Below are 12,403 nucleotides of genomic sequence, written 5' to 3' on the forward strand. Positions count from 1 at the left end.
CCTCCCCTAAAACACCCCCTGGAATGCTGCTTTGAGGCAAAGGCCCCCTGCAAACAGTATGAAGGGAGAATTGGTGAAAACCAGCAGGAAGCACAGATTTTAGGGAGCTGACAGAACAGTGATACTCAGTGGCTTGGGTCTCATATGGTTCTCTAACATTTCACTTGTAGCTCTTCTGAGCACCATCCCCCAGGTTGGCCCACTGGTCAAGGAACTACAGGATGGTTAAGCTGTGAGCACTGATGAATTGCATGTGCTATGGATGGAAATAAAGGGTCCATCCTCTCCATTACACACACACTTCTCCTGTGCGCTCATCCCAGCACATGGGCAGCTACCAGGAATACAGTAAACTAGCCACAAAGAAGAGAGTAAAACCATCACCATAGCAGCTACCTGGAAAAAGAATAAGTTAGCCCCAGTGAGATTAGGGACTGTTTTACTTTCCTTTCTCCGTGAACAGTTTGCTCTCCTCCATTGCTTTGGCAATATCACTTTCTCAGCAGACCTGCTGTGTGCCTTTTGCTGGAGTAAGAGTAGGAAGACAGAGAGGGCATCTCTCCAGATACAAAAGGACTGGCTAAGGTTCAACAGTGATAAGGAAAGATAACCCAACACGCTCAGAGGTACTCTGAGAATCTTTTTTAAAAACTAGTTACATTATATTAACAGAGGTGTGTGTATATATATGTGTGTGTGTGTGTGTGTGTGTGTGTGTTTGGTGAGGTGGTGCACTGGCTATACAGTTTTCATGTGGATCTTTTGGTTGATGTGGCTCTGCAAGTTGCAACTACCACTGCTATGGAAAGATTGCTCCATATCTGTTTTTCAAGGCAGCAGAGAGATCATCACATATTTAGCCACTGGATTATTTTAGGCTAATTCAAATGAGAGAAAAATCTGGAAACAAGCAGATATGTGGCTATTGCTCTAACATAAGATCATTACCAGTGAATCGTTTTATACTGAAATCTCGAAATCCCTGGCACTTCCTCACTTGTTTGCCATGGGATTTCTCAGTACATTTGATGTGTAACTGTTGTTATGCTATACATTAGAATCTCATCAACTGAAGGTGAGTTTTCTGTTACAATTCAAAATAATGTTATTCCAAAGATCGCTTTTAATATATGAACCAATATCAACTGAATTTTCTAGTGTGTATATAGATTTACAATGAAAGAAGAAAAGAAAAACCGTTGAAGGAAAGAAAAACCTAGCATAAAAAGTCTTCTGCTTTAAGAAACTGCAGAAATGGATCAAATAGTTTGACAGGAAGTTTAATGTGTACATAAGTAGTGGCTGACAGGAACATGCTGTGTGTGCCAAAGGTTCCAGTGATGGAAAACTGAAACGTAGTGCTCACTGACCACAGCATGAGCCCTGACACACAATGTAAATAACCCAGAGATATATGACTGCATTAAGCAGCAGACTGGTGTATTAACAGCAGTAAATCTCTAACAGCAGAAAGGGCTGTCATATGGATGATTTCTGATTAATATATTTGTAACAGGTTTCAAGTGAGTTACAAAAGGAATTGTACAAGAGCTTCTTTCCTTGCTTCCAGGGTTGCATTTGTGGATCCCAGTTTTACTACCATCAAGCTAAAAGCAGAAGATTCTTGTGGTCGGCATCATCAGATCACTTTGAAGTTAAATCCAAAGGTGAATATCTTGACAATGATGGGAAGAAATGATGTACATATTGATGACATCTGTGTCCTTTTGTGCTCTGTTGGAACTGATATTAACTTGTTTGTCTGCTAAAGTACTTAAATACTTTGCCTTGCAGTTGAAATCTTTGAAGCACAGTAGGCACAAATAGTAAGCATTCCAGCCAGAGGAAATTAGTGATTCTTCTTGTTCTCCAAGTCTTCTGTTTTGGTTTGGGAGTTCAGTTTCTCTACTCCATTACATGGTTAGCGAGATCCACAGACCTCTGAGTGAGGGGGAGCTGCCAAAATTAGGCTTTGTCATCTGGAAGATCCTTCTAATTGGACGTGGCCTGCTAATTTTTTTCCAGGGGCCAGGAATCAGTTGTATCAAAACAGATTGGTAGACAGGACCATGGCCCTACTTCTCGTACATGTAAATTGAAAGCAGGTCAGAGTCCACATCTGCCTTCACTGATAATATAATGATAAAGTTTAATTCAAGCAGGGCCCTCTTACTTTGCACAAGACTGTGGCCGTGCTTTTCTCTCTTTCCATCACTCTCCCTCTCATGAACCTAGTAGTATCTTCATAGCTTGTAATAATATTGGCCTGGGAAGCAACAGGCCATCAAAGTGTTCTAAGTGTGGTGTTGGTGAACCTCTGCTTGCGGTGGATCATCTGGGATGTTCCTGGCATGGTAGCACAGCTGGAGAGGAAAGGATTCCAACTGACTCCCAAAACAATTTGCTGTTTCAACTTGTTGAAACAATGACTAATACTTTTCTGTTTGTGTACAAAAAACCAGGATTATAGCCTGGATAGGGTGAAGATAGCGTCACAGATGTCCATTTTGGGGAGACTATTTAGGACAGGATCTGGGAAGCCATCAAACTATCCAGTTGCTTTCATTGCCAGCCTCTAGTTCACCAGAGAAGGGGGAAAGTTTAGTAATAGAATTATTCCCCTATAGAATAAAATGAGGGTCTGAAGCTTTTCTTTGTAGTCTTTTATTATAAAAGCATATCCTTATCCATGGTTCCTCTATATATTTGTGAAACAGCCTGGGGGTGGAACGTGTCCGACTGTCCAAGTTGGAATAGGGCCAATCGGTGCAGCCAGCAACACTGGCTACACCCTGATTGGCCCTGCCCCTACAGCTCCCACCCTCCCTCCCTCAGCCATGCCAGAGACAGAGAGAGACACACAGATCCCTGCTAGACAGAATGCTAGCCCTCATTCCTTCCTATCACTCCTGCTGTGAGGGAGGCAGAGAGAGACACAGAGAGAGCTGCCCCAAGCTGCTGACCAGCCCTGCTTCCCTCCTAAGAATGAGCCCTAATTACCTGCTATGCCTCCTGCTGCAAGGCACACGGAGAGACATGCAGTGAGAGAGAGATCTGCACCTCCCAGTGTCCCCTGGGTCCTAGCACCCATTGTATTCCTGATTGCAATGGGCCTTCTTGCTGGTATATCTATAAGGAAGAAAAAGAAGAAGAGTTGGTTCTTATATAGAATCATAGAATAATAGAGTTGAAAGGTACCTCATGGGTCATCTAGTCCAACCCCCTGCACTATGCACGACACTCACATCCCAATCGCTCATCTACTGTAACCTGCCAAGATGTTGTGAAATCATTATATGCCGCTTTTCTCTAGGAGAAGGAGTCTCCAAGCGGCTTACAGCCGCCTTCCCTTTCCTCTCCCCACAACAGATACCCTGTGAGGTAGGTGAGGCTGAGAGAGCCCTGATATTACAGCTTCAGACGGCTCTCTCTACCCGAAGTGGACGAGTTGCTAGGTTCGGTCAGGGCGACCACGTGCCCCCTCGACCCCTGTCCGTCATGGCTCCTCAAAGGAGGGGGCCAGAAGATAGGAGGCCAGCTCAGGGATATTGTCAATCTCTCCCTGGATTCCGGGGAGTTCCCTGAGCAGTTAAGGGAGGCAGTGGTCCGCCCTCTCCTGAAAAGATCTATGCTGGACCCGCGAGACCCAGACAGCTACCGCCCAGTATCGCACTTAGCGTTCCTGGGCAAGGTGGTCGAAAGGGCCGCGGCAGACCAGCTCCTGGCATTCTTGGAAGAAACTTCGGCACTCGATCCATATCAGTCTGGCTTCCGACCTGGCCACGGGGTGGAGACGGTGCTGGTCGCCCTGCTGGATGATCTCCGTCGCCAGCTGGATAGAGGCGGGTCGGCAGTGCTGGTTCTTCTGGACCTGTCGGCCGCTTTTGACATCGTGGACCACGAATTGTTGGTCCACCGCCTCGCCGAAACGGGGATATGGGGCACAGCTTTACGCTGGATACGCTCCTTTCTCCAGGACCGGACCCAGAGGGTAGCAGTGGGGGATGAGCTCTCGCGCTCCTACAGACTTCCATGTGGAGTCCCACAGGGCGCGGTCCTCTCCCCCACATTATTTAACGTCTTTATGCGCCCTCTGGCCCAGCTGGTGCGGAGTTTTGGACTGGGTTGCCACCAGTACGCTGATGACACCCAGCTCTATCTCCTCATGGACGGCCGCCCGGACTCTCCCCCGGAACCATTTGCCAGATGTTTGGAAGCGGTGACAGAATGGTTCGAGCAGAGTCGTCTGAAACTCAACCCCTCCAAGACGGAGGTCCTGTGGCTGGGACGCAGGGGGCAGGATCAGGAAGCGCGCTTGCCCACCCTGGGAGGGGCGCATCTTACCATCGCGTCCCAGGCCAGGAATTTGGGCGTGATCATTGATGCCTCCCTAACTTTGGAGGCGCAGATCAAAAGAGTAGCAGGCCAGGCATTCTTCCAACTTCGCCAGGCCCGACTACTAGCGCCCTACCTGTCCCCCGAACACCTGGCCACGGTGATCCATGCAACGGTCACCTCCAGAATAGATTTCTGTAACTCGCTCTACGCGGGCCTTCCCTTGTCCTTGATCCGGAAACTTCAGCTAGTGCAGAACGCAGCTGCCAGGGTCCTCACTGGCACACCTTGGAGGGCCCATATCCAGCCAGTGCTGAGGCAGCTGCACTGGTTGCCAATTGCTGCCCGGATCCGGTTCAAGGTTTTGGTTTTAACCTTCAAGGCTTTACGCGAGTTGGGACCCACATACCTGAGGGACCGCTTATCGCCCTATGCCCCCCGTAGAGCTTTACGTTCTGCGGGAGAAAATCTATTGGTCGTCCCCGGCCCTAGGGAAGCACGCCTGGCCTCAACCAGGGCCAGGGCCTTCTCGGTCCTGGCCCCTGCCTGGTGGAATGAGCTCCCGGGAGAGCTGCGGGCCCTGCGGGACCTTCCATCGTTCCGCAGGGCCTGCAAGACGGAGCTCTTCCGCCAGGTTTACGGTTGAGACCAGGCTTAACATCTACGCCCCCCCAGGACCTGAGGATTGGGATTAGACACGAGTACCATCAGTATCCCCTCTCCACTTGCTAGGGGGGGAATGGGTAGTTGATTAGCCGCTCTTGCCAGGTAGTCATTAACTATTGACATGTTAATTGGTTTTAATGTATTTTATGGGGTTTTTATACTGTTGTAACCCGCCACGAGCCGCAAGGGAGTGGCGGGAAATAAATTCAATAATAATAATAATAATAATAATAATAATAATAATAATAATAATAATAATAATATGTGGTTCATTTCATTCCCCGGAGTTGCCCAGGAGGTTTGGCTTCAGCTCTAGGTGGCTGCTTTCTTCAGGCTCAGTTCCCCCGACCCATCCTTTGCATTCCTTTGAAATGTACAGCTGGTTGGCTCTCCAACTACCTCCACTCCCCCTCATGGCAGGGAGCCCTGTCTTATCAGCATATGTCCTTGGTTCTCTGGGGAAAGACATGGCCAGCGGGATACTTCCTGGAATCCAGGGAAAGATCTTGCTAGGTGTCTCCAGGATTCATGCCTAAAAAGATCAAAGGTGCTTCTGATTTGAACCCCTTTTCCCACCCATAGTTCCAGTACTATAGAAGGCTGGCTATATCCTTACTCTGTGTGTCTGTCAATTTTTCATCCTGCTATGTTTTGGGATTTCTATCATGCTTTGTGAATACCTTCAGTAAAGACTTTTTATCCTTTACTTGCTCTTTGGAGTCGTGTTGATACATTCTATGGAATCATCTTGCCGATGCTACTGAAACATGTTACTGACAACTGCTCAGTCAGAACAACTTTATCAGGGCTGTGGCAAGCCCAAGGTCACCCAGCTGGCTGCATGTGGGGGAGCGTGGAATCAAACCTCCAAGCACTACACCAAGTTGGCTAAAAATGTCAGATGTTAAAGAACAAGCATGGATAAAAGTACAGCAGTCTCTAAGTTCCTTTCAGGCTCTCAGTATCTCTAGCTGATTCTACCTGCTATTTAAAGCTAAGAGTTTATGAAAATTTTCCACAGACCTTCACAGAACAACTTGATAGGATGTTGTGACTCGATTGGCACAAACAATTTCAGTTGGCAAGAATAGGTCCTTCAGACAGGGACAGTGTGACCTCCAAAAACTCGATAGTCTATGTTTTCAGAAATGTTGAGCAATGGAAACTTTTGTCTTAAAAAACCAGAACATCATAGATTTTCTAAGTATTGTACTGTGGCCAGCCATGGCAGTAGGGCAGCCTTTCTCAACCTTTTTACCAATGAGAAACCTCTGAAACATTCTTCAGGCTTCTAGAAACCCCAAAAGTGATGCAATCATGCAGAACATGCTTAGGAAGCATAGCTGTGTACATGTTCACCCATGGTCCCTTCCCTCCCCTTCCCACCCCTACCAAGAACATCATTGGCTATATTGGAAGGGGAGGGTGGGTTGGTCATATCACCTGACAAATGTTTCAAATCTTTTAATATATATATAGTTTAAATTAACACCCACCCATTCAGGAAACCCTTCCAGAACCACCAAGAAACCCTGGTTGGGAAAACATGCAGTAGGGGATATAGTGTAGAGTTGATAGAGAATCCAGGGTCATCTAGTCCAGTCCCCTTCACAGTACAGGAACTCACAACTACCTGCCCGCCCACAGTGTCCCCAGTGTCATGCCCAAGTGATCCCTCCACCAAAAATCTCCAAAATCCAGCCTGGCCTGGAGGAAATTAACTTACCATCCCATAGCAGCAATTAGGAATTCCCTGGATATGCAAGGAAGGGCCATAAGAGACAAGCACTGGCACATCCCTTCCTGTCCACACACTCACAATCTGCCTAAGTACATAAAATCAGGATTTCTGTCAGATGACTAGCCTCTGCTTAAAAACTTCCAAAGAAGGAGAATTCACCACCTCCCGAGGAAGCCTGTTCCACTGAGGAAGCGTTGTGTCAGGAACTTCTTCTGGATGTTTAGCCAAAAATTCTTTTGAATTAATTTTATCCCATTGTGGTCTACCCCCCTGGGGCAACAGAAAACAACTCTGCTCCATCTTCTTTATGACAGCCTCTCAAGTATTTGAAGATAGTTATCATATCACCTCTTCGCCATCTTCTCTCCAGGCTGAAAATACCAAGTTCCCTCAACCTTTCCTCTTATGACTTGGTCTCCAAATCCCTCACCATCTTTGTAGCCCTCCTCTGGACACACTCTAGTTTCTCTATATCTTACTTCAGTAGTGGTGCCCTAAACTGAACACAGTTCTCCAAGTGAGGTCTAAGCAGAGTGGAGTGGTAACATCACCTCGCGTGACCTGGACACTATACTTCTTTTAATACAGCCCCAAATCCCATTTGGCTTTTTAGCTACCGAGTCATACTGCTGACTCATGTTCATTGTATGGCCTACTAAGACCCCGAGTTCACATATACTACGGCCAATCCTATTACCCATCCTATAGTAATGCATTTGATATGTCCTGCCTAAACGCAGAACTTTATATTTGTCACTATTAAAATTCATTTTATTGATTTTAGCCTAGTTTTCCAGCCTATTAATATCATCCTGTATCATGATTGTGTCTTCTGTTGTGTTTGCTACCCCTGCCAGTTTAGTATCATTGGCAAATTTAATAAGCAGGCTCTGTATTCCGTCATCTAAATCATTTATGAATATGTTGAACCACACAGCCCAGGACCAATCTCTGAGGCACACCACTCATCACTCCTCTCCAAGAAGATGACAAACCATTAACAAGCCACCACCTGTTCTCCAAAAATATTTGACAGAGGTTCAGAAATTACGTCTGCAAGTTCTTTTAATACACTTGATTGCAATTAATCTGGCTCAGAAGTTTTGGTTTCATTTAAAGAAACTAGGTGTTTATGGACTAACCCTACAGTGATCCTAGGCCACAACTCCCATCCCTTATCACATTAAATGATTTTTTCCATGTTGAACACAATTTCCCTTGCAAGAGAAGACACAAGAATTGAGCAATTCAGCCCTCTCTTTATCACCTGTTACAGTGTCACTTTCTGGTCCCCACAATGGACCTACCATGTTCCTATTATTTTTCTTACTATGTATATAAGTAAAGAACCCTTGTTGTTTTTAGCATTTCTTGCTAGCCTAAGCTCATACTGAGCTTTTCTAACATTCTCCCTACAAGCACTGGTTATTTGTTTAACTTCCTCCTTGGTTATAAGATCCTTCCATTTCCTAAATGTATTTTTTATTATAAATGGTCATATCAAATATTTTTTTAAAAAAATAAAAGATATATACAAATTAACTTCCACTCAATTGGCAAAACCGTTCCAGGGCTGTCTAGAAAGCCTGGGCTACAATCTCCAGGGAACGCTGTGTATGTGGTGCTGGGAGGGTACATGTGCGTCCCCATTCACTCATGTGCTGCCTTTACACAGATTGCAGACTAATATGGCAGTTTCCTCATAACAAAATGAGAAAATGGTTTTTAAAAGGTTAACTTTTATTACCTACAAATGGATGGATAGATTCAAGGCAAGACAGAAAGAAAATTAGGTAATTAGCAATCAATATACTTGTGAAGTCAAAATAAAACATTTCAAATATCTACTTTAGCAAATCCTAATCAAACAGTTGCTAAAATATTTGATAATTAAGATTACCAATTATGTCTGTTTTATGGCTAGTCCGTGAAAGAGTTCTGTGGATGTATGCATGTTTCTGAAGAACTCGGGGAGAAGGAACAAATGAGACCAAAAAGAGAATGTGAGGTTTGCAGATCTGAGTGTCATGTCACCCCAGTGTTGTCAGTCAACGAGACTCCCTCTCAGTAGAGGTCTTAAGGGTTTCTTGGTATTTTCCCATGCTGTGACTGTTTCATCTGACCCCTCTCAGTCTCTTGGATTCTTAGATCACTGGGTATACTGGTTTATAGCTTGTTATCTTTCAAGAAGACCTGTGTAGTATTTGAAGAGGAATAAATGTCATTGGAGAATGTTCAGCAACCAGATGTCAAATTCTGAGTTCCTTTTACTTTGGGGGATGAAAGGGCTTTTCTGTGGGAATGACTTTTGGTGTGAAAACACCCAGGTGAAGGTGGCTTTGGGCTGGCCTATATGTATCTTGACCCAATGTTTGTATTCTGTCCTTAGTATGATTGCCTGTTGTGATCATTTGCCCATTGCTGCTCTCTGAGCCTAAAATAAAACTCCTTACGGGCTTTCTACTAAGGATTGCTTAAGGTTGTTTTCTTTGTCTTTCTAGAATTGCATCACAGGGTTGTGACACTGAGTAGGAGAGATATGCTGGAGACATTGGAAAATGGGGGTGGGCTGGCAGGACTCATAACCAGGGCCTAGACAAAGGGAGGGGTCATGGCGGCAGCCAGGAGTCATGTCAGAGCAATGGGGAATCATAGAATCATAGAATCATAGAGTTGGAAGGGGTCATACAGGCCATCTAGTCCAACCCCCTGCTCAACGCAGGATCAGCCCTAAGCATCCTAAAGCATCCAAGAAAAGTGTGTATCCAGCCTTTGCTTGAAGTCTGCCAGTGAGGGGGAGCTCACCACCTCCTTAGGCAGCCTATTCCACTGCTGAACTACTCTGACTGTGAAATTTGTTTTCCTGATATCTAGCCTATATCGTTGTACTTGAAGTTTAAACCCATTACTGCGTGTCCTCTCCTCTGCAGCCAACAGAAACAGCATCCTGCCCTCCTCCAAGTGACAACCTTTCAAATACTTAAAGAACATAGTGTGCGAAAGATATAGAGAAATAGAGACACTCATCTTTGTGGCTTCTGTGTATGGGACAGCACATGCACAGGTCAGCCACAGAAAAGAATTCTTAAGATTTTTAGTTCTTTCTAAGCTACAGGAAGAGCCTCTTGTGGCGCAGGGTGGTAAGGCAGCGAAGTGCTGTCTGAGGCTGTCTGCCCATGAGGCTGGGAGTTCAATCCCAGCAGCCGGCTCAAGGTCGACTCAGCCTTCCATCCTTCCGAGGTCGGTAAAATGAGTACCCAGCTTGCTGGGGGGTAAACGGTAATGACTGGGGAAGGCACTGGCAAACCACCCCGTATTGAGTCTGCCATGAAAACGCTGGAGGGCGTCACCCCAAGGGTCAGACATGACTCAGTGCTTGCACAGGGGATACCTTTACCTTTACCTTTTTAAGCTACAGGAGTTTGACCCTCCCCCTTTAGCATGAGCCGCTATTTTCCTGCCCAAACCAGTACATGATGGAGGGAGGGAAGGGGTTCCACTCTCAGTCCTCTCTTCCTTGCTGTGGATTCCTTTGTATCAATTTAACGAGAGTTTACAGATTGGAATTCCAGTGCCTTGACTGTATTTGTTAAAGTATTCCTCACACACTAGTGGTCTCATTAAGTGGTAATCTTGTAGAAACCAAGCCATTTGCAAATACAGTTCTTCCCATGTTAATTCCCTGTAGCTTTATTTTACCTAACACTAATATGTTGTTTGGTAAGGAATTAAGAGTATTACTTTTACTGTTCAGTGTCCAAATGATGCAGGTTGTCCAGATGTAACTAGTAGATATTAACGTTAATGTGTTGTTTGGAACGGTATTTTAGCTTTCCTGTATAGTGATCAGATTATGCAAGTTGTTCCGATATAACTAGTGGTCATCAATCAACTCTGTTTCCCAAGATTATAGTGATGAAAGGATCAATTATGTTTGTCCTTTTTAAAAATGTGCCTGGCATTTATACTTGCCATGAGAGAAAATTAATATATAAAACGTGTGCCTGGTGACATGGAAATTTGATTTCCAGCAATATGTGTATTAAATACGAGAGTAGTGATGCTTCTATGTTGTATTTATTTAAGGAGGCAAGTAGATCAGTCATGGGCATATTGAAATAAATGGGGGAGGGATTTAAGCATGTGCTTGAAGTCCCATTGAGGTCAGTGGATGATTTTACTTTGTATCTTCAGTTTATTATATTGGAATTGAAATGTGCTTAACTTTGACTAGATATTACTTAACATTATTTGCATTGTAAAACACATTCAACAAGTTGGCTTTCTTATTTTGGATGAACAGTTCCTACCTGTACTACTTGATACTTAAATGGTGATTTAGAAACAAATGTGTTCTCTTGTCTGCCCAGGTACAGATGTGATGTTGGGAATTTTCTAATCATTAGTTAGGAAATTTCGAGAGGGCCTCAGGCTTTCATATTACTTCCTCCTGTGGACATGTGAATTTATTCATTTATAGCCTGCCTTTCTCACTGGGCCTTAAAGTTTGGATTACAAATTTAGAAAACAGGTGAGTCACCTCAAGATATCCAGTGAGCAATGCAATTCAGCTAGGATTATAGAACTGGAAAACAATGCTAACAAAGAACACCAAGGCCTGGCATACCATTATGCTGAAAAGTGCATTACAAAGGTAGTTTCCTGTACTTTCTGTTGTTCTGGCTGAAATGGTAAGCCTGTATATAGGTTGCACCATTTTAAACTGCAAGTCAGGGGTGGTCCATATACCCCATCCCCAATCACTTTTATTCATACGGAAGGGCTAAGTCACAAGGTAAGGACACTTCTTCTGATATCAGGTTTCCAACCATAAGCCTGTTGCATGAAATGCTGTAACACAAAGGTACTGCTTCAGTGGGAACTAGGCAAAAAAAAAAAAAAAAAAAAAAAGAAGAAGAAGAAGCAAGACATTCTCATAGGTGAGACAAGAGGAAATAGTTCATTTCCTTCATCTAGGAATAGCTGGGAGAGTGCTGTTCTACCTGACGTTTTGACAGTTTCCCCATTTTGATACAGAAATTATTCATTTATCAATTCTTTGTCAATTTTAGGTGAGTTTTCCCATTTGGAATACTGATTGACAATATTGCATTTAAGCTTTCAATGAACAATTGTAGTCATGTCAGAAAAAGATCCCTTAATAAGTAATTTTGGCATGACGACATGTTTTTTTAAAATGTATCTTAATATGCCTAGCACATCCACATTTTATTAAAATCAGCAACATTTTTTGTAATCCAGAAACTATTGGTTTTTGGCCTTGGTCATATTTCATTCATTCATTCTATTTATATACTGTCTTCTGCTGAGGCTCAGGGCAGTTTACATAAAACTTAGCGGAACAGGGAACAATACAAATAACTCGGTAATTATAAACGGCAACAATACAGTCATGACAAATAGAACAATATGATAAGAACAGTAGAAGAGGTGATTGGTTCAGGTCAACCTCAACCAAATGCCTGGCAGATGAGCTTTCTTTTGCAGGCCCTGCAGAATTGTTCTAGTTTCATTAGGGCCCTGATATTCTCTGGGAGCTCATCCCACCAGGTAGGGGCCACGATAGAGAAGGCTCTGGCCCTGGTTGAGGTCAAGCAAGCTTCGTTTGGGCCAGGGATCACCAGACAGTTGTAGGAGGCA

At 44.3% G+C, this 12,403-nt stretch overlaps 1 protein-coding gene across 5 annotated transcripts in view; it reads left to right on the forward strand.

Moving 5' to 3' along the window:
* The window catches only part of FANCL (FA complementation group L), a 69,601-nt gene that overhangs the window by 25,374 nt on the left and 31,824 nt on the right, over nt 1-12,403 (forward strand). For all 5 annotated transcript variants that reach the window (XM_077333351.1, XM_077333371.1, XM_077333342.1 and 2 more), the window contains one exon: nt 1,571-1,667. In XM_077333351.1, coding sequence (XP_077189466.1) covers nt 1,571-1,667 — 97 coding nt within the window. The remainder of the gene's footprint in view (nt 1-1,570; nt 1,668-12,403) is intronic.

The sequence above is a fragment of the Paroedura picta genome, chromosome 1, assembly GCF_049243985.1.
Source record: "Paroedura picta isolate Pp20150507F chromosome 1, Ppicta_v3.0, whole genome shotgun sequence".
Lineage (NCBI taxonomy): Eukaryota > Metazoa > Chordata > Lepidosauria > Squamata > Gekkonidae > Paroedura > Paroedura picta.